Source organism: Orcinus orca, chromosome 6 (genome assembly GCF_937001465.1).
Source record: "Orcinus orca chromosome 6, mOrcOrc1.1, whole genome shotgun sequence".
NCBI lineage: Eukaryota > Metazoa > Chordata > Mammalia > Artiodactyla > Delphinidae > Orcinus > Orcinus orca.
Genome location: NC_064564.1, coordinates 65,054,520 through 65,076,013, shown reverse-complemented (window position 1 = coordinate 65,076,013; position 21,494 = coordinate 65,054,520). Strand labels below are relative to the sequence as shown.

The 21,494-nt window shown below is 38.9% G+C and overlaps 1 protein-coding gene across 6 annotated transcripts in view; it reads left to right on the top strand.

Moving 5' to 3' along the window:
• PDCD1LG2 (programmed cell death 1 ligand 2) overlaps nucleotides 1-18,172 on the top strand; it is a 94,057-nt gene extending 75,885 nt beyond the window's left edge. For 4 of the 6 annotated variants that reach the window (XM_049711326.1, XM_049711325.1, XM_033404400.2 and 1 more), the window contains 2 exons: nucleotides 15,930-16,066; nucleotides 16,550-18,172. In XM_049711326.1, the coding sequence (XP_049567283.1) occupies nucleotides 15,930-16,066; nucleotides 16,550-16,736 (324 nt within the window). In that variant the 3' untranslated portion in view covers nucleotides 16,737-18,172. Of the gene's footprint in view, nucleotides 1-1,712; nucleotides 5,100-15,929; nucleotides 16,067-16,549 lie in introns of those variants that run through there. The other 2 variants (XM_049711323.1, XM_049711327.1) reach the window with 2 other exon arrangements.
• The last annotated feature ends 3,322 nt before the right edge of the window (nucleotides 18,173-21,494 follow it).

Sequence of the window (21,494 nt, the reverse complement as noted above, 5' to 3'; positions counted from 1 at the left end):
CACTGCGCCACCAGGGAAGCCCCTCCAAAACCCCATTTTACTAAAAGGATTATAATAGGTATTAGTGAAAAGATGTAAAGGCTACAGTCAGCACCTTTAGAAGACTCATCAGTACCAGCAAAGACATAGGCTGCCCAGAATCAATACTAAATTGTCATGTCTTTTCAGATCTAGGGGAGGACGAGGGAGATTCTGAGGATATTATTTGGTCATAAGATTTAGAGGCTACTAAAATCAGCAAAAAGGTCCTGAGAACAAGAAGAGGTGATGACAAAACCATGTATTCACATAGAAGGGCTGAAGTCAGAAACAAAACAGAGAATGTGTTGGATTGTGAAAATGAGGATCCCACAACTGCTAAGGGCCTGGGCTTTGTTGAGAAAGGCACAGCCCAGATGAATAAGCGTCTTGATACAAATCTTTAAAATGGGTTCGTTTGATCTTCTTTGCATGAGTTCCTCAGGTGTTTCCCAAGAGAGTCTCTCTGACAAGACTGTAAGCTCCCAGAAGTTGGGACCAACGCTTAGACACCTTTTATCTTCCTGAGAGTGTGTGATACTCCGTGAAATGAAGTAGGTGCTGAATTTGCAGGGAGTTTACAGCTGTCACTGACGATAAAACAAGCAAGCACAAAGCGCTAATCATCCTCAGCCGAAATATCCAGAATTTCACCTCAGCACTGAGAAGGAGATTCCTCTGAGAAACGTCCTGATACGTTGCAAAAACCCAACCTGGGCTTTGCCTTCTTACATCATCTTATTCTCATTAAGGCCAATTTCCGAAGTTACAGCTGTGGTTCTGCAGTAAGGGGAACTGAGAATTTTGAATACTGTATGCTACCACATGACTTCAGGATAAAATGTTATTCAAAACAAAACCTCATTTAAACACACACACACACACACACACACACACACACACACACACAAAGTAGGCTAAGATCACCAGACTTCCATTTACCCCTTAACAAAATTTAATCCCAGATCTCCAGCAAACAATTGGGAGGCATTTGAGAGCATTTGGGACCTTATCTTTTCATCTAAGGGACCAGCATTTGTGATCAGGGTGATAAGGAGTCATTACCAAAAAGAATAGAGATGAGGTCTTTCTGACACATCACCATCATGAGACTTACCACTGATAACTGCCCAGGACCCATGGACTATGCTGGAGTCAAGAATTGGGTAATTGCAAAGATTCCTCTTTTTAGAGCAATAAAAAGTGCTGACTTCATGCCCTTATTCCCTGGGTCAGTTCTAGAAGAAAGGCAAGCTAGTTAATTTATTTTTTTCATAAGAAAATAGGCCAAATAACAAATACTCATTTTTAAAAGGCTTTAAATTCTTAAAAAATGCATTCTCATTTTAGAAAAAATTTTAAAGCATAAGAGAAGTCACCCCCGCCCCCAAAAAAGCATCCCTCCAATTGCCACCAACCAGCACAACCTTACCAAAAGCTTACTGTAGCTTTTCAAGCCATAGAGAAAATCAACACATGAAAACTGTGTTCATACGTTCACTAAATGAAGCAAATGCAGGCTATGTTCCTACACTCTGAGAATCAGTGGAATTGTGCAAGTAAAATAATCTGGAAATCTTAATGTCAAATTCAAAAATTAAGAAAATATGTGAATATTGATCACTTCTTTCAATGGATGCGAGTGCAGATTTCCTGATCTGTCACATGGCTTTTTTTTTTTTAAAACCAAACAGGAAAGGTTTTGACATCCTTGTTTGCTGTTTCTGCATCTCGGAGAAAAGCTAAAAGCACCTTCTCAGATACTGGCTGGCACACAAAAAAAAAACATTCAGGAAAGTTAGAGAAGTCCCAGAATGTTATTTATCAAGCAATTCAGATGTATCCTTCTGAAAAAGATTAACTCTGGAAATTTTATTACTTAGAATGTCACTTAAGATATTACAAGACATTTCTTCTGTGTCCATAACATTTTTTACTTCTTTTTCTTTAACTAGAGTATAATTGCTTTACAATGTTGTGTTAGTTTCTGCTGTACAACGAAGTGAATCAGCTATATGTATACATATATCCCCTCCTCTTGGACCTCCCTCCCACCCCCCCGATCCCACCCATCCAGGCTATCACAGAGCACCGAGCTGAGATTCCTGTGCTATATCACAGGTTCCCACTAGCTATTTCACATGTGGTAGTGTACATTTTTACTTCTTATATAGCTCTTTTTTCTTAGCTCCTTTACCCAGTTCTCAGAAGAAATCTGAAGTGATCTGACTCCTTTGGATACCACATAGTAGGCTGCTAAATTTCTTACTCAATGATATGGAATTGCTTTCAAGCTGAGTCCTGAAGCTGTAAGCTTCAAACTTTGTTTTAAGCACCAAAAGCGTTTGGGTCATTATGTGTGGCTTGGCATATAAAATAACTGCAACAATAACAGTCACAAAGATCTTACCGTGTGTCAGGAAATATTCTTTGTGTTTTACAACTACTACTAACTCATTTAAGCTTCATAATAAAATCCTCACATTCATCCTTTGAGCTAGATACTATTATTATTCCCATTTTACATATGAGGAACAGAAAGCGATTTGCCCAGAGTCAAAGAGCTGTTAGGTGGCAAAGCCGTGATGGGAACCTGGCCGTCTGTCTCAGAGTCCACACCTCTAATCCCTATACTTGATTGTCTCAACTAGCAGTCTACTCCCCCCAGTTGAAAAATTACATTGACTCCTTCTAGCCACCCTCCTCCAACATTATACCCACTTGAGTAACGGAACGCCAAGTTCAATAAAGCTGCATTCTCTAACAACCCCCTTTCCCAAGGTCCATGGGAGGAGCTGGCTATTTGCCCGTGAAGCCTATTCACTCCCAATCTGAAGAGGCTTAATGGAGACTAACTCTGTCTGTGCTACTGGAGGAGAGGAAGATGAGTTTTCTTGTTCATTTAGCATGAAAAGTCTCTTAAATTGAGGCATTTCCTTCCCCTTCCATCTGCTGCTGCCAGCTACAGGTGAGAAGGTCTCCTGGGTATCAGTTTCACATGACCTGCCTCAAATAAAGACAGGTCATCTGCTCCCCAAAAAAGGCAGCAACTTCTCACCTCAGCTTTACTGCTAACTGCAGGTTTCATCTACAGGAAGAGTTTAAGGGAAATGAGCAGGAATTATAAAAACGTTGCTAGTTGGTGACGCAGATAAACCTCATCAGCTTTCATTTTCTCAGCTGGGAGTGCAACCAACATGATTAAAGCCAAGAAAGAAACCCTCAAGTTATCGTATTAACAATTCCATTCTTTAGATGAGACAACATAAAACCTTGGGAGGGTAGAACTAAAGTTCAACATCATTCCCCACATTTTACAGATAAGGGAACTGAGACCCATAGGGGACTCCTGGCGTACTCATGATAACACAACTAATTTGTGATTTAAAAATATGTTACCTTTTTGGATTATTTTCTTTTAAAAAAAAAGAAAAGAATAGAAATTAATCAGCCTCTCTGGCCTTCTAGAAATGGCTCATAGCATAAGGCTCATGACACGAAGTCAGAATTTTATTGCCTTACACAGAGGAAATTGCAATTACTACCCCCAATCCCCAAAATGGGTCATTCTAGGCCCTAGGGCTTACATATTGGCGTGAAGATGGGGAAGTGTCTGGTCTTTGGTCTCTTAGCTACTGTGCCTCTCACTATCCATTGCTGGCTGGTCCTTTAGCATCTGTTGGGTCTTTTGCCCTTGGCAGGATACAGAGATGCTCCCACAGTGTTTCTCTATTTTGATCACAGGTCTGCTGTAAGGGATTCTTGCCACTGCTCTTGGGGCCAAAGTGCTCAGGGCAGGCTACCACAGGCATCCATCCAAGCTTCCCCCACCAGAGGTCTCATCCTCTGTGGAGTAATGTGCAAAATTGCAATCAGATCCCCAGCTCTTTATAGAGCCTACTGCAAATCTCTTCCTCGCAGTTCCTTATCCATGCCAGTCTCATGCATTCTCCCTTCTCCTAAGGGTCAAGCCACTTCCTTTCCCCTCCTCCTGCAAAACTCCAGTTCTTACCATCCCAGAGGCTTTCTAAAGCAAGGGTTATAATGCATCCCTGAGACTCGGAAGCCCTGACCTCCTAGAATGGAAAGCAAGATCCCTGTCATCGTGAACAAATTATTTGTGTATGTTTAATGTCTGACTCTCTCTCCAGACTATAAATTTCATGAATTAAGGATTAGGATTAGGTTAAAGTTGGAGAGAGATTTAGGATCCTTCTGTCTTGTTCACTTATGCATCCCCTCTGCCAGCTCAAGGCCTGGTAAATAATGGTCATTCAATACATATTTTCAGAGGGAAGAAAGGCAGGGACCAGGGAAGGGAGGGAGAGAAGGGAAGGAGAGAGGGAGAAGGCTGATTACAGCGGCCCACTGAAATAACAAGAGCCTGATTTAAGGTAGTCTCAGAGAACATAGAGAGGAAGGGGTAGGAATGAAGTTGAAAACTATTAAGAAGAAATAATTTACAGGGTTTGATAACAAATTTGCCATGAAATATGTGAAATACAGCAGTCATAGATGATTCTGAGATTTTTTAAATTGACTCACCTAAATGTGCTGTGAGACTGTGGAAGACTGGGTTGGTTTTGTTGGTAAGATTGGAGGTTGGTGGAGGGCTTGTGAACAGTGAGTCTAGTTTGGAAACTGTAAGGTGTTTGGGGAGGATGTCCAGTAGGCAGATAAACCTGTGTGGGTCTCACTGCTTTAAGTACCTGTGAACAGGAAAACCAAAATCAACTTGTGAGGTGGGCAAAGTTATCTTTAGAAAGTCCCTTCTCTTTTAAGACACATTTCAGGCCCCAAGTTCCCTATTCTTTGCCTATCTTTCTTCATCTATGTCTGCTTTTAAGAAGTGATCTGATAATCTCAGATAATCTCAGTTTAGAAGATAAACTATTGATGAGACACAATGAGTTATCCCTCTCACCTTGTACTGGGAGCATTGCCTCAAACCAAAAGAATGATAATAACACCACTAGTAAGAGCCAGTGCTTATGTGGCTCTTAGTATATGCCAGGCACTATACCAAGCACTTCATGCTCTCAGCAACACCATGAGGTAGGAATCATTTTAGAGATGAGAAACTGAGACACCGAGAGGCTAAGTGACTTGTCCAAGGTCGCACAGCCTACTAGTAAGGAAGCAGGAAACATACCCTGGTGCTGTGGCTCTGGAGTCCATTCTTGTATAAGGGTGGAAATTTCAAAGAGTGGAAATGTGCAGTAAATTTTGTGGGGGGGACCCTAGCAAGATTCAGAGCCCATTGTGCAGGTCACTGCAGTTTCACCCTATAAACTGATGACCATGATGACACGGGCTCTGCCAAGAATTAACCTTAGACAATGTACTTAATCTCTTTCAGTTTCATTTTCCTCATGGACAAAATAAGGAGAAATGACCCATGTAAAATGTTATTCCTTATAGCAGCATTTGTAATAGCAGATAACTGGAAACAACCTAAATGTCTATTGAGAGGAGACTGACTATAAAAAGGATTGTACGCCTATAAAATGGAATATAATGCAGCCATAAAAGAGTGAGGTAGAGCTCTATATGCTGTTTAGAGTGATTTCTAGGATATATTGTTATAGAACTGGGTATAGAGTATGCTACAATTTGAGTAAATAAGAATGATAGGAATATATATACATTCTTTTAAGCTTGTATGTGCATACATACAGGAACCCTATAGAACTGGTTGCTTCAGGAGAACTGGGCAGATGGGGAACAGAGATGTGAGGAGGAAGCCTGTACCAGTTAGGGTACCAGCAGGAGTACACGGCACACTCAAAAGCGTAATTAAAGGGAGTTTATTGAAAGGATGATTTGCAACAGTGTGGACAGGGGTAAGCACCCAGCAAAGGATTGTGATGTGTCCACCGTTGGGCTACAGAGCGGAGTCTGGGCCCGCATTACCATGCCTGGGCCCTATGGGACAAGGGGAATAAGTGGTTTCCTGAACCCAGAGAGAGAACTGTAGGTGTAGAAGGAGCCACTGGACAGCAGACACAGCCTTCCCCAGATGAACCCACAGCCCAGCAGGGAAGGAGCTGGGGTTTAAATAAAGACCCTGACCCCATTCTTCTCCTGCCCTCTGATCTCTTGCCAGTACTGCCCCAGGGAAAACCCTACCAGAAGCCTGAGGGCAGAGGACACTGTAAGTGTACCCTTAGAGAAGAGCCTCTTGGGGCCCAAGGCAGGTGGCAGTGGATCTGGAGAGCAGAGACTATCCACCACAGAAACTGCATGCATAGCCTTTATCTTGTACATTTAGAACTATGTGAATCTATAATTTATTTGAAAAGTAATAAATTTTGCACACACAAAAAATAAATTAAAAATTAAACGTAATATGAGGGACTAGAGCAAATGGTTGCAAAGTCTCTCCCCCTCTCCAAATTCTACCTATTTCTTTGACGTGTGACTTTTTCATCTAATCACAATCCATGGCTCCACCTAGCGTCAAAGCAATGCTTCACTGAGTTCAGAGCACAGACTCATTCAGGAGGAATTCCGGGGCAGACATGCTCTCTGCTCCAAATCACTGGTGTGTGTAAGCAGTTTTCATTGGGAATTATACCCACGTGGCGAATGATCTTATCCCCTAAAAGTAGAAAATAATTATTTTGAGACACAGAACATTTGTTGTTTTTTCTTTTAAAGAGATAGTGAACCTTGACTTAAATTCAATTTTGAACTAAATAGTTAAGATTTTTCCCCCCATATTTCAAACTATTAAATACACTTAGAGGTAAACAGCATGTGATCTAAGATAGTAAATCTTCCATAGCCCACTTTTGAGCTTATCACTCCTCTGTTCATATGTCCTTAACGCAGCAATTCTCAACCCTGGCTATAGAAAATATCCTTTGGGGAGTTTTAGGAAGCTCCTACTGGAGATTCCAATTTAATTGGCCTGAGGTGGCACTCAGGCATTAATTCTTTTTTTTTTCAAGATCACCAGTGTGTGTCATGGGCCGCCAGGGCTGGGAGTCCCTGATTTAATGATTCAATACTGCCTGTGAGGTGTATTTCCCTCACTACTCAGAATGTGCTCCTTTCACTTTAGACAAATTACGTCACTTGTAAGACAATTTTCCACTCTCCATGCCTTGCTCATGCTACATCCTCTACACTGCTCAGGCCTTGAATATTTTGCTCCTGCCCCCCTGCTCCCGCCGCCTGCATCTCGACTGCCATAGTTTTACCTATTATTCCTGACCCTGCTTAAGGGCTACCTCCTACAAGAATTCCCCTGCCTCTCATTCCCAAACAGATGTTTCTTCCTCTTTTGAATCCCTGAAGATTTTTTAAATAACTTCTATGATACTTTTTTTCCTTAATAGAAAACTAACACATTTATAGAGTATTCTTTTCTCTTATCAAATTGACAATAATCAAAAAGTCTAATACAGGACTTCCCTGGTGGTCCAGTGATTAAGACTCCATGCTTCCAATCTGGGGCGGGGCGGTGGGAAGGGGACGGAGGTGTGCGGGTTTGATCCCTGGTGGGGGAACTAAGATCCCACATGCTGTGCTGTGTGGCCAAAAAAAAATTTTTTTTAATTATTTAAAAATTTTTAAAAAGTCTGATACAGTAGTACCCTCTTATCCATGGTTTCGCTTTCCATGCTTTCAATTACCTGTAGTCAACCACAGTCTGAAAATATTAAATGGAAAAATCCAGAAATAAACAATTGATAAGTTTTAAATTATGCACCCTTCTGAATAGTGTGATGAAACCTTGTAGCACCCTCCCATCCCACCTGGAACATGAATCATCCCTTTGTCCAGCATATCACCCCAAATAAAATGCTAATTTTTAAAAACCCAAGAGTTCATTTTAAAAAGATAAAATATCGTAAACAATTTGGGTTTATCCAGAAATGCAAGGGTAGTTAAACATTAGAAAATAAACAAATATAATTCACTACATTAACAGATTAAAGGGGAAAGAACATATGATCATCCAAAATATGCAGCAAACAATATTCCTAATGATGAAAAACTGAGAAGCAGACCCTAAAAATTCAGGAACAAGATAAAGAAGTCCATTTACTTCTATTCAGCATTATACTGGATTTCCTAACAAATGCAGTAAGACAAGAAAAAGAAATAACAAACCACAAAGACAGGAGAAGCAGTACCTGGTAGAAGTATTGGAATGGTCTTTTTTCATAAAGATATAGTCGTCTACATTCCAATGAATCTACAGGCAAATGATTAGTAATAATAGCAGAGCTCAGCAACATGGCTGAATAGAAGACCAATACACAAAATCAAATATATTTCTAAGCACTGGCAACAAAGTGTTAGAAAATACAATTTTGAAAAACAATGCAGTTTACCATAACAATAAAAAATATATAAGCTACCTAATGAAAGTTGTATAAGGTCTATATGGAATAAATTCCAAAACTCTATTTGATGAACATCAAGGAGGACCTATTACAGAATACATGGTGGAAGATGTTCAATAGGAAGACTCTATTGTAAATTTGCCAGTTCTCCCCAATTTGATCTATAGATTCAATATAATCTAATTCCAAATCCCAATGGGATTCCTCCCCCCCGACCAAAAAAAAAACTGATAAGCTGATTCTAAAATTTGGACAGATAAACAAATTTCAATATGTAACTAAGACTCTTTTGGAGGAGAATTAGGTAGGAGGACAATTAGGTAGGAGGACTTGCCCTACCAGGTTTCTAGATTTTAATTATAAAGTTATAAGAATGAAAAGAGTGTGGTACTGACTGATGCTGCAACAGACAATTGGATTAATGGAATAGTGGAGATTCCAGAAACAGATCCACATATTTGTGGACATAATATGTAAGAGAAGTGGTATTGTACGTACCGTGGAAAGGGAGAATTAGTCAATAAGTGGTGCTGGGGAAATACAGGGAAAGAAGCAAAATCAGATTCCTACCCCACAGGTATATTGGAAATCAATTCTAGGTGTATTAAAGACTAGGATGGGAAAGCTGATATTTTTAAACATCTAAGAGGAAAATATAGAATAGTATCTTTATATCTTTGGGGTAGAGAAGAATTTCTTAAACAAAACACACACAAAATCTTATCCAAAACTGAAAACTGAAAAGATTGACAAACTTGACTCTACTAAAATTAGGGATTTCTGTTCTTCAAAAGACCTCACAAAAGAATTTGCAGACAAGCCACAAACCAAGAGTAGATATTTGCAACATATATAACTAGTGCTGTGCTTGTAAATGTTTTAAAACTAGCTTTCCAAGGGAAAAAGCCATGATTTGTAGGGTTTGATGATTACCATGGAGGAAATAATCCCACCATGGCTTATTTCAAGCTATCAACATTGTGTCATTACACACAGTTTGGAAGAGAAGCACAAAATCACTCTTGTGAGACTGTATAAGCCAGCTCCAGCACACCACAGCATAATTACCCTAAAGGATTTGTTTCCAGAATGTATAAAGAACTCTTTCTGTATATCAATAATTAAACATCAAACAGTGCCATACAAAAATGAGTAAAAAAAAAAAAGATAAACACCATATGCTAACACATATATATGGAATCTAAAAAAAAAAAAAAGTTTCTGAAGAACCAAAGACGCAGACATAGAGAACAGACTTGAGGACACGGGGTGGGGTGTGTGTGTGTGAAGGGTAAGCTAGGACTTAGTGAGAGAGTGGCATGGACTTCTATACACTACCAAATGTAAAATAGATAGCTAGTGGGAAGCAGCCACATAGCACAGGGAGATCAGCTCAGTACTTTGTGACCACCTAGATGGGTGGGATAGGGAGGGTGGGAGGGAGATGCAAGGGGGAGGAGATATGGGGACATATGTATACATATCGCTGATTCACTTTGTTATAAAGCAGAAACTAACACACCACTGTAAAGCAATTATACTCCAATAAAGATGTTAAAAGAAAAAAAAGAAAAATGAGTAAAAGACATGAATAATTGTTTTACAGAAGAGAAAATGTGGAGAATAGAAATATACAAAGATTCTCCACCTTCATTAGTAATCATATTAAGATTAAACATTAATCTTAATGTTAATTAAGATTTCAATAAGAAACCATATTATACTCTACAGGTGGGTTAAAATTAAGAAGTATAACTCTACTAAGTAATTGCAAAGACTTGGATCAAAAGGAGCTCTTAAACAATGCCGGTGTGAGTATAAACTGGCAGAACTACTCAAGAATAAAATTCAGTACTAGCTTATAGGTTGAATATTTGAATACCCTACAATCCAGAAATATGTACTCTTAGGTATCTATTATAGAGGAATTCTTGCACAAGTATACCAGAAAACACAAACATGAATGTTCATAGTGGCATTTTTATAATAGTAAAAAAAAAAAATTTTTTTTTCAACCCAAATGTATCAGTCAGGATTTGTTCAGAGAAGCAGAACCTCTGTGAGAAATGAACACAATAAAGGATTTATTATAGGGAGTTGACTGTATGCAATTACGGAAGCTGGTTGTACCATCTATGTGAGGCTGCTGTTCCTGTGTCTGATGCTAGAGCTAAAGTGTGCAGGACAGGAAGTCAGGATGTGAAGTGGGGGAAGCTAGGACACACTGGAACCCACAAGGATGGACTGGAATCTGCACTAGTCTCTCCCCACTCCCAAATCCCTGGTGCCATTCACCGTGGGGTTAAACACACACCTTACCCAAGAGTTAGAGAAGCTGAGCAGACAATTTGAAAGGAGTTGGGTGAGCTATAGGCCTGCAGGGACATCCTCAGTGCAAGGAACTAGGGTCATTCCTTCACTGCCACTTCTGTACTGGGCACAAAATGTCTCTTGTCTTTTCACATAAGTCTAAGAGGCCCAGAGAAATGAAGTGACTCCTAACGTAGAAGCCTATTTTTAAGAAATATCCTTATGCATCTGAAACTCTTCTCAAGAGAGCTCATGTCAGTATATTTTGGATCTGAGTACATGCTATTCCTCCTCTCCAAAAGACATTCCTGACGCGTGTACTTGTGCCTGTTGCCTCTCATGATACCATATAAGCAGGTTTAGGTAGCTTTGCAATAACAGATCTATTGATACTTATTAGTCTCCAAAGGAAGTTCCTCATTCCACTGTAAATACACGTCACCTTAGGACTTATTTCCTCCTGAATCTCTTTAACGTAATCTTATCTAAATTTGAGCACTGCATCCAAATGTGCATTTTATTTAAATGTGAATTGCTGACTTTGAGCTAAGGACAAGTTTTCAATCCTCTATCCAAATCTGGTACCAAATTATCCATGGTTACTCTGCAACTACTAATCTAGGGGGAAAAAAAAAACACTCTTTGGCAGAAGAGGATAAGTAAGTTCCCAACCTTCATTTCTCTATTCTTAAAGACTTCCAGAATGAAGTTTAAGCCCATTACCAAAACATAGCATTAGGGACTTCCCTGGTAGTGCAGTGGTTAAGAATCTGCCTGCCAACACAGGAAACACGGATTAGATCCCTGGTCCGGAAAGATCCCACGTGCCCTGCTCGCCGCAACTAGAGAAAGCCCGCGTGCAGCAGTGAAGACCCAACGCAGCCAAAAATAAATAAATTAATTAATTTTAAAAAAAACAACAAAAAAAGTAGCATTAGAATTAAAATTATTTAAGGGAGAGAATGATAAGTCTTCGCCAATGCATTTATTTTGAGCAATAATAATACAATAAAGTTGCAGTACTGGGAAAGAATTTGGCTAATCTTAAGAACAATATCACAATATATAACTTGAAGTGACTTTTTCTCCCTCTCTATCTAAAAACATTGGGCCAAGAGCAGTTAATTAGAGTTGAATGCAATTTTACATTCGATGTTTTGCTGTGGCTTTAGATTTGGAGTAACAAATACTTTAAATCATTTCAGTGAGTGAAAATCTAGTTTCATAAAATAACAAATTGGAAGCTGGTGATTTAAATTTGCAATTTTTTCTCTGCAAAACTATTCGTCACAAAAATCTCTACATGGTGAGTTCTGCTACTGACTTTAAAACATAATTTAATTCACCAAAATGTGATTCATAGTCCATTTTTTCAGGAATGTATTTTTTTTTTACAAAGTGAGATATATAAGTACTTCTTTCATTTCTAAGTCTCTTTCTCTATTCTTTTTTTGCTAATTTATTTTTACTCTATTTCTAAGACAGTTTACAACAAAATGTCCCCACAACCCACATTTTTATAAATATGGTACTTATTAAGTTATATTTTGATATGGTTATTATTCAGAGACCTCAAAAGAGAGAGACGGGCAAACTTCCTCCTGCAAGGGAGTAATCGATCACTAAAACCACCAATCACCTGAGCATGAGACAGTTCTACATACAGGCAATAACAGGCTGCTTTGACTTTCTCTTCCTATACTCCTTTGGGTCTAGACTTGAGGAGTTAAGGTGTCTAGGTATTTGCACCTGGGCTGTGGGTACCTGCCACGAATTGGGTTCCCAGGGAAGCAGACTCAGACAGAGATTAGGGTACAGGAAGTTTATTAGAAAATGCTTTTGAAACCAAACCAGTCTACTGCCCTGGCTTAGGCCAATGTTAAAGGAGGGAAAAGTGCCCTCCACCCAGGCCAAGGAGAAGATATAAGATCCAGCTATTCCTTTCCATGTGGAGATTCTCTTTCGAGTGTCGACTTTGGAGGATATGTGTTTCCTTTAATTAAAGAGGGCAATATTTTTTATCAAGCGTCTGTAAATAATAGTGGCTAAACATTTTCAAAACTGGAATTTCAATTACAGTCTTCATTATCAATGAGCGATTTAGAAAAACACAGCATTGTACTGAAACAAATTTGCTATATTTTTCAGACACTAAAGAATTGAAAATTTTGGTGTTTTTTGGAAACTATATGTTTTCTTCTCAAAGTTTCCTTTTGTTTTCGTCTTTATGTGACCTCACTCTCCATGCCCTCTGTATCTCTTCCTAAAATCTGTTCTTGCTATCAGGTAGAGATATTTAGCCACAAAGAAAAATCTAAGTAGGACCCACCCAGCTTTTATATCCTGCATGGCTGAACTTTAATGAAAGTTTGAGTTTTTCCAAAAGTCTGGTCTTCACTGACTGGGAGGAAAAACAGTTGGAAAAATATGCCTTGGGCATGTGAACCATGTAATTTCATTTGAACTAAGGAATTCCAAAAATACTTGCTTATTGAAAGGGCAGTTATATTTTTGTGTTGGAACTTGTTAGGAAGAAGGATAAGTACTAGTTCTTTCCTCCTCTACTTTTTCTCATAAACATTAAAAAAAAAAATTAAAGACTGTCTGAGTGGCTGGGCAGAAAAATAATGTGGAGAGGGTGAGTTGGACCATGTCCTGTCCTGGAACCTATGCCTTCCTTGGGAGATCTATTTTGTGGGATCTATTGAGCCCCACTCAGCTTCAGATAACCCTCTCCCACTCTGATGAGAATTCAGGGCTCCATCTGGCCAGGTCTTCAAGACTAGTTGGGTTGAAACACAGAGGTTTTGCCAGTTCTGTTCACTGACACCAGCATAAATGCTGTGCCAATAGCAAGACTGGAATTTTTGGATTCCTGCTGGGCAAACTGGTCAAGCAGAACATTTTTAGGTCTGGTCTGGTTTAAGGGGATCCAGTGTTAAGAATAATATTAATCACTAGCGTTTTGGGGAGTATGTAACATGTGCCAGTCACAATACTGGGTACTTTTACATGAATTACATTATTTAGTCCCCACAACAATCCTTCGTGGATTTTTGAAGCTTAGTGAGGTTAAGAACCCAGATTTTGAAACCAATCAGTCTGTCTCCAGAGCTTTTGACCTTCTTCGCTATTCAGTGAGCCCTGACTTTTGATAATGGGTCTCCGTGTAGTACTAGGTTGGAATCTCAGACACTAGTGTAGCAGGGGCTATTGGTGCACCATGTCTCCCTGGGGCCTTACCACCTGCCAGCAACTGCCCCACCTTTCCATGGCTTTCTCTAGTGGCTAGAGATCCAACCGTGGGCATGGAGGCTGGGTGTGCGGAGATTTAATGCCTCCCAGGAGCAGCCCTTAACTAATGGTTGGTAAGAGTTGGTGCGTAAATCTCCAGCTCCCTTGCTTCTCAGGTGCAATAACTCAGAGGCATGGGTTCTACACTGGTTCCCAAAATTCCCCAGAGGGACTAAGCACTTGTTACCCATACTGCTAATGGGCTTGAAAACACTCCCCTTATTGGCCGTCTTCCCTCCCTTGCTTATTTTCCCTGCTGGCATTTCCTGTTACCAACACCCAAATAAACTATTGGCATATGTATTCTTGTTGGCTTCTGGGGGAACAAAACGAAGACAAAGGGTAAAGGAAAGGTGGGTCTACAAAAGAAGGAGAACCCAGGTGGAGGAGGTGCCGCATTGCTGGAAGGAGAGCACAGGGTTGCTTCTTTAGGAAGCAGCCTCATAGATGGTTCCCTGTTCTTGAAGGTAACAGTGTCTTTGGGCGACAGGAGAGAAAGGTTTTGAAGGATTGTTGAATATTGACACACTAGATGGTTCTTTTTTTTTTTTTTTTTTTTTTTTTTTTTTTTTTTTTTGCGGTACGCGGGCCTCTCACTATTGTGGCCTCTCCCTTTGCGGAGCACAGGCTCCAGACGTGCAGGCTCAGCGGCCATGGCTCACGGGCCCAGCCGCTCCGTGGCATGTGGGATCTTCCCGGACCGGGGCACGAACCCGTGTCCCCTGCAGCGGCAGGCGGACTCTCAACCATTGTGCCACCAGGGAAGCCCACTAGATGGTTCTTTTACTGCTTTGTTGGTGGACCTTTTTTCAGAAGTCTCTTTTGCTCCATTCCTTTTAAATTTATATTTGTCTAAAGTTTTAATAAGAAGAGAACCCAGGAAATGCGTGCATTAATAAGTGGAATAGTGAAACAGGTATAAATGCAAACACGTTCTCAATAGAACATTGAGGAAGCAGTCATAAGTAAATGAAAGATAAAAAGTACATACATAATTTTGGAGGATTTATAGCTTACCCATGGCCTGAATATAATAATGTTACGTACTGTGTTTCAATGTGACAAACTCTTTCACCAACTTGTGACTCTATGGCCTTTTGCTGATTAACTGGACTTCCAGTGGTGTCTAATATGTTTTCAGGGACTAACATGGGCTTTGGGAAACTCTTGCTTTGTTAAGGTTAATGGCATTGTAAAGTGTTAACTATCGTGTTCACACATTTTAATTCCTTGACTGTCTTTGATTTCATATACTCAACTTCATGTCTGCATTAACTGAGTTTTGACATCTTTAAAATTTATTGTATGGTAGTTATATGGTCTGAATAAGTTTGTTTCGGACCTTTTGCTTGGGGGTATTGTTATTAGTGCTTTCAAGGTGAACAAACTTAGAAATGCCCATAGTTGTTATAAAATCTGTAGAGTAAGAGAGGATGATACAAAATTGAGTAGTTTTTTTTTCTAGTGACTACTTTAGCCACAAGAGGGAACTGTATGAGCAATAATAGCATATTTAGGGATAAGCTTTAGAGGATCTCAGCACCCATTTCCCCAATTCCTTGAGTCTTGGAGCTTGCCCCATTTTAGACAGACTTTTCACCAGAGATCTGGGTTACAGAGCTGGATAACTCTTTCTACTTTTTAACAGACATTAACAGGTAAACTGTTTTTTATTTCTGTGATCATGGAAGGATGTGGGCTTAATAACAAAGTATATGCAGGCAATGGCCAAGTTCCTTTTCTAATCCACACACTTGGCTGATATAAACCCATGTGTTTCCTTCCACCTGGTCAAGGTAAAAACCTGGAGAGAGCTGTTGCCATCTTTGTCAATTTTTTGTATTTACTGCAGAGGAATTCTGAGACAACCTCTGAGAACAATGTGCTTGCCTGGGGTTGGGTAAGTGTAGATTGAGGGGAGAAATTGGAACAATATGCTCCCTTTCGCAGGGTCCTACAGAAGATTCCTCTCTATCGGGAAGCCACAGGCAGTGCAGCACACGACAGGAACACAATCAAATCCTAAGGACCTTCAGAGGAAAGAGCCTGCAGTGCATTCCAATGGGCATTTTTAGGAAGTTACTTGGGTAAGGGGAGAGTCTTCCTTTGGTGAATCATGTATTGAACGATGTGGGTGGGTTAATGTTGTTAATCTATTATCCAATTTTTAAAAGACTAATTCCTTGATTCACTTTATAGCCTTCAACATCCTACCTGAGTGATGTGATTTCTTCTTCCCTCTCTTCTGTCCACTGCTAATTTTTAAGAATTCACATGACCTTTTGGATAAATTATCGTTTTCATTTTTGCTAAAGATACAAATGATGTTATTTGCTAGGTGAATGTGAAAATGGCAATTTCATTCATTTTCTTAGCAATTTTTCTGCATGAAGGATTAATAAAAAATATTCTTAGGAATTAAAAAAAGTTAATAAGTCAGCCTGACATAAAATATGTATATTTAGTTGGTGAGAAAATGAGTTTGTAGAAAGAGACAGTATTGAAGTTGTTAAGTGTTTGGGTTCTGTGTTCAAGTTTTGACTCCACCACTTCTTTTTTTTTTTTTGCAGTACGTGGGCCTCTCACTGTTGTGGCCTCTCCCGTTGCAGAGCACAGGCTCAGCGGCCATGGCTCACGGGCCCAGCTGCTCCGCGGCATATGGGATCTTCCCAGAGCGGGGCACGAACCCGCATCCCCTGCAACGGCAGGCGGACTCTCAACCACTGCACCACCAGGGAAGCCCCCACCACTTCTTAACTCTGTGAACCTTGAGTCTTTCTAAGCCTCAGGTTCTTCACCTGTAAAATAAGGATAATAATAGCTACCTCATATGATTGTTAGGACAATAAAAATTAAGTGTTTAGAGCAGTATTTGCACAAAATGAGGGCTGAATAAATACTAGTTGCTGTTGTTATTATTATTATTACTATTATTATTATTCGTGTAATAGCATTAATCATTAGGAAGTTCTTTGTGTCTAATCCAAAATATACTGCTAAGGGCACAGATTACTCTGAGCTCTCGGTTTCCAGCATTATGAAAAAAAAAGAGAATCTGATAAGATAGTTATTATCATTTCCACTCTACAGATGAGGAACAGTTAAGTGTAGCTCAGAGGGCTAGGAGGGCAAAACAAATATGATGAGCACGGGCCAGGTAGTCCATAAGCATGGGCTCAGCTCACTCATGATGATTACTATTGAATGACCTAAGGTCACTTCAACAACTTGGTCTCATCTGGTCTCTACAGCAGAGTTGTTACACCCTTTGGATAACTCTTTCATCAGGAAATCAAGAAAATTCGGATTTGCTGGAAGAGGGTTCATGCCCACACTTCCTAGGAATCCAGTGCACCTGGATTCTGACTTGTTTGCATGCTGACAGGAGAATTGGAGATTCAGTGCAGAAATTCTAGCCCACATATAGAGTACAAACAAGAGGCACTTTAGCTTTTTAACTCCTAATCAACTCTTTATCAACCTTATTAATATGCATGAGAATCATGAGGGTATTTGTTTAAAATGCTAATTATTGGGCCACACCATCAAGGAATTCTGATTCAGGAAGCCTGGGACTTGGCCAAGGAATCGACATTTTATTTTTGTGTGTGTGGCAGATTCTCTTTTTAATTTTTCTTTGTTTAACTGAAGTATAGTTGATATACAATATTATATGTTGAGGTGTATAATATAGGGATTCACTATTTTTAAAGGTTATACTCCATTTATAGTTATTATAAAATATCAGCTATATTCCCTGTGTTGTACAATATATCCTTGTAGCTTATTTTATACATGATAGTTTGTAGATATCTGCATTTTAAATTGTATCTCCAGACAATTCTGATGCAGTGATGAGTGGACCACACTTTGGGAAAACTGATCTCCTCAATAACAAATTAACATATTAAAAAATAGCACTTACTATTTTTCTGATTATAAAAGAAAAAAAAACCAGAAAGTGCCGAGAATGAAAAAGAAAAGAAAAACCATTCGTAATTATATTTTCTAGAGATGACTGCTGCAAATATTTTGATGGCTGTCCCTTTAGTTTTGTTTTTTTTTTTAAATATGTAGCCACTTTTCTGTATCTCTCAGGTACTTACAATCAAGTGTATTGAGTGTTGTTTCATAGATACGTTCATTTTATATTAATTCTTTAGTGGTTTTATAAATTATTTCTATGTTTTAAATATATGTAAACTTACTCTATGAAATCCATTTATATTCTTATCAGGTCTAGAGATTGGACTGGATATTATTTAAGGCCCATTCTGACTAAGATGTCATACTTGTAAGACTCCTGCAATTCTCTGAATGTAAGGATTAACCACTTTCAAACTTGATGGAGAACCTAAAAGACATCCTCCAAAACTTAAGCTCAAAGATTTGCTCTTGAGCTTTGTCTTTCTGTGCAGACCTGCTGATGTGACATTGTATCAAAGGTAATAATAACATTTCTTCAAAGATGATATACAAATGTCCAACAAGTATATAAAAAGCTGTTCAACATCACTAATCATCAGAGAAATTCAAATCAAAACCCAAAGTGAGATATCGTCTCACATCCATGAAGTTGGCTACTATTAAAAAAAACCCAGAAAATAGCAAGTGTTGGTGAGGATGTGGAGAAATTGGAACCCTTGTGCACTGTTGCTGGGATTGCAAAATGATGCAACCTCTATGAAAAACAGTATTGGATGTTCCTCAAAAAATTAAAAATAGAACTGCCATATGATCTAATCATCCCACTTCTGGGTACATTTCCAAAGGAATTGAAAGCAGGGACTTGAACAGATGTTTGTACACCAAAATTCTCAGCAGCTTTATTCACAGTAGCCAAAATGTGGAAGCAACCCAAGTGTCCATCAATGGATGAATGCATAAACAAAGTGTGTTATATATATACAATGGGATATTATTCAGCCTTAAAAAGGAAGGAAATACTATCACAGTCTACAACATGGATGAACCTTGAGGACATTACGCTAAGTGAAATAAGCCAGTCACAAAAAAGACAAACATTGTATGATTCCACTTACATGAGGTGGAAACTAAACTAGTCAAACTCACAGAAACAGGAAGTAGAATGGTGGTTATCAGGGGCTGGGAGGCAGGGGAAGAGAGAAGTTATTGTTTAATAGATATAGAGTTTCAGTTTTGCAAAATGAAAAATTTCTGTTGATCTGTTTCACAATAAGGTGAATATACTTAGGCTACTGAACTGTTCACTTAAAAATAGTTAAGATGGTAAATTTTATGTTATATGTTTACCACAACACAACAGCTAAACCATTAAAAAAGGTAATAAAAAAAGAGTGTTGCCCTTTTATAACATTTTGAACTGTTACAAAACATAAGTTATACAGTTAATATTAAGGTTTGGTTTGATAAAAATTTTTCATGTAAACTGTTAAGTTTCTAGAATTGTACTCACTTGGGATTTGTAATTCTCAAAGTTGTCAGATTAAACCTAGTGGAAAACCTAAGACTAATGGATGAGAATAGCGCAGAAGACAAAACTATTATATACCAGAATGGTTTGTTACACCTGGGCACTAAACATGACTCTAAGCTTACTGGTAAATACAGGCAATAAAAAAGATAATGCAATGAATATAAATTTTTCTCCAAATTAATGAAGGGAAATTTCTCTGAATATAGAGGGAAAAGAAGGAGGAAGAGATGGAGGAAGAAGGGGGGAATGAAGAAAGGGAGGTGTCATTAGAATTATGGTGAACTCTGTTGTCTCACATTATGGGGTTAAACAATTTCTCATTCGAACTCCTCTTGCTATTTTAATAAAGAATACACACAGAAAATTCAGGTTGGCATTTTTTATACTGGAAAACTGGATGAGACATGGTCAAACATAACGATTGTTATTGTTTGCTATTTGAATGGAATCAGGTCTGTTTCCAACGATTTTTTAAAAATTTCTAAAAAGATCAAAGTGAAGGGAAAGAATAGTGACTCTTTTCCCATTTTGCTTTATTAGGAACAGCAGACTTCCTCACTTTATTTTCTAGTTTGTGTTCAAGTGCCAGCCTAGGGAGTCTCATTTGCATCAATTAAGGCTTATTAATAATAAGCCATTCTGCCTTTATGGTTAATTAAATGATTCTAAGTAAAATTTAACACTATTTACCATGAGGATTGTGGACAAGGTAGATTGCTTAATCACACATGATGGAGTTCCTGATTTGTTTAAAATTTAAATGTTTATACTTTTTTAGTGGAAATTTCAACCATATGGAATAACAAGATGAGTTCCCAAGTTCCCATCATTTAGCTTCCTAGATTATCAACTCACGGCCAACCTTGTTTCATATATATTTCCACCTTCTCCACTCACCCCCGGATTACCTTGAAGCAAAACACAGACATTGTATCATTTCAGCTGAGATATTATCAATCTTCAGGAGGGGATGAATAATAATCAACAATCTATCCCAGAAGCAAATACATCAGTTGCACATAACAGAAGTGTCATAAAGTTGAATGTTAAAGGCATATTAGGGACTTCCCTGGTGGTCCAGTGGTTAAGAATCCGCCTTCCAATGCAGGAGATGCGGGTTCGATCCCTGGTTAGGCAACTAAGATCCCACATGCCGTGGAGCAACTAAGCCCGAGAGCTGCAACTACTGAGCCTGCATGCCATAACTAGAGAACCCACGCACTTTGGAGCCCGGTGCCCACCCCCTTGTGCCACAACTAGAGAGAAGCCTGCGTGCCGTAGGAAAGATCCCACGTGCCATCAACTAAGACCCAACGCAGACAAAAATAAATAAGTATTTTTTAAAAAAGCATATTAAACAGTCAAAAACTAAAGCAGTATCACTTTCGGTGAATACTGTGATAGGTTATTATAGAGCTCCCCCCATATTGGGAGCGGTGTGTGAAGGATCAAATTCCAGTCCAACTGTGTACTGTTATAAGAAGTCTGTGAATGTCCGAAGGGCAGAGAGCCTACTTTCAGTCTGATGACTCAGGGTGCTTTTCCTCCTAATCCTCCTCTCACCAGTCTTGGGACAGCGCCTGAAGCTCCACGTTACTACATTCCACCCTGATTTGCCAGCACTGCAGGCCCCACTTAAAGCAGGCAAGTGGGTCATTATCAGTCATGAGCAATTTAACTTTGTTTTACATAATTGTTTTTCATTACAGAAGTAACATGTGTTCGTTATAGACAATTTGGAAAATACAGAAAAGCCCCCAAAAGAACATAAAAAGCACCATAGTCAGGGTAAATACCAGAATTTTAGTGCATTTTCTTCCTTTTTTTTCTCTAGGCCTTTTTATACTTTTTTTTTCATGAACATAGGATACTGCCTTTTTCCTGCTTTCATTACTTCATAATAGTGAATATACTTCTATATGATTACATATTCTTCCCCAACATAATTTTTTATTTTTGCAAGATATTCCATTGTAAGGAAGGACTATAATTAATGTCTTTTGGGGGACATTTGGATTACTTGCTCTTAGCTACACCTTTGTGGGGTACATTCTTAA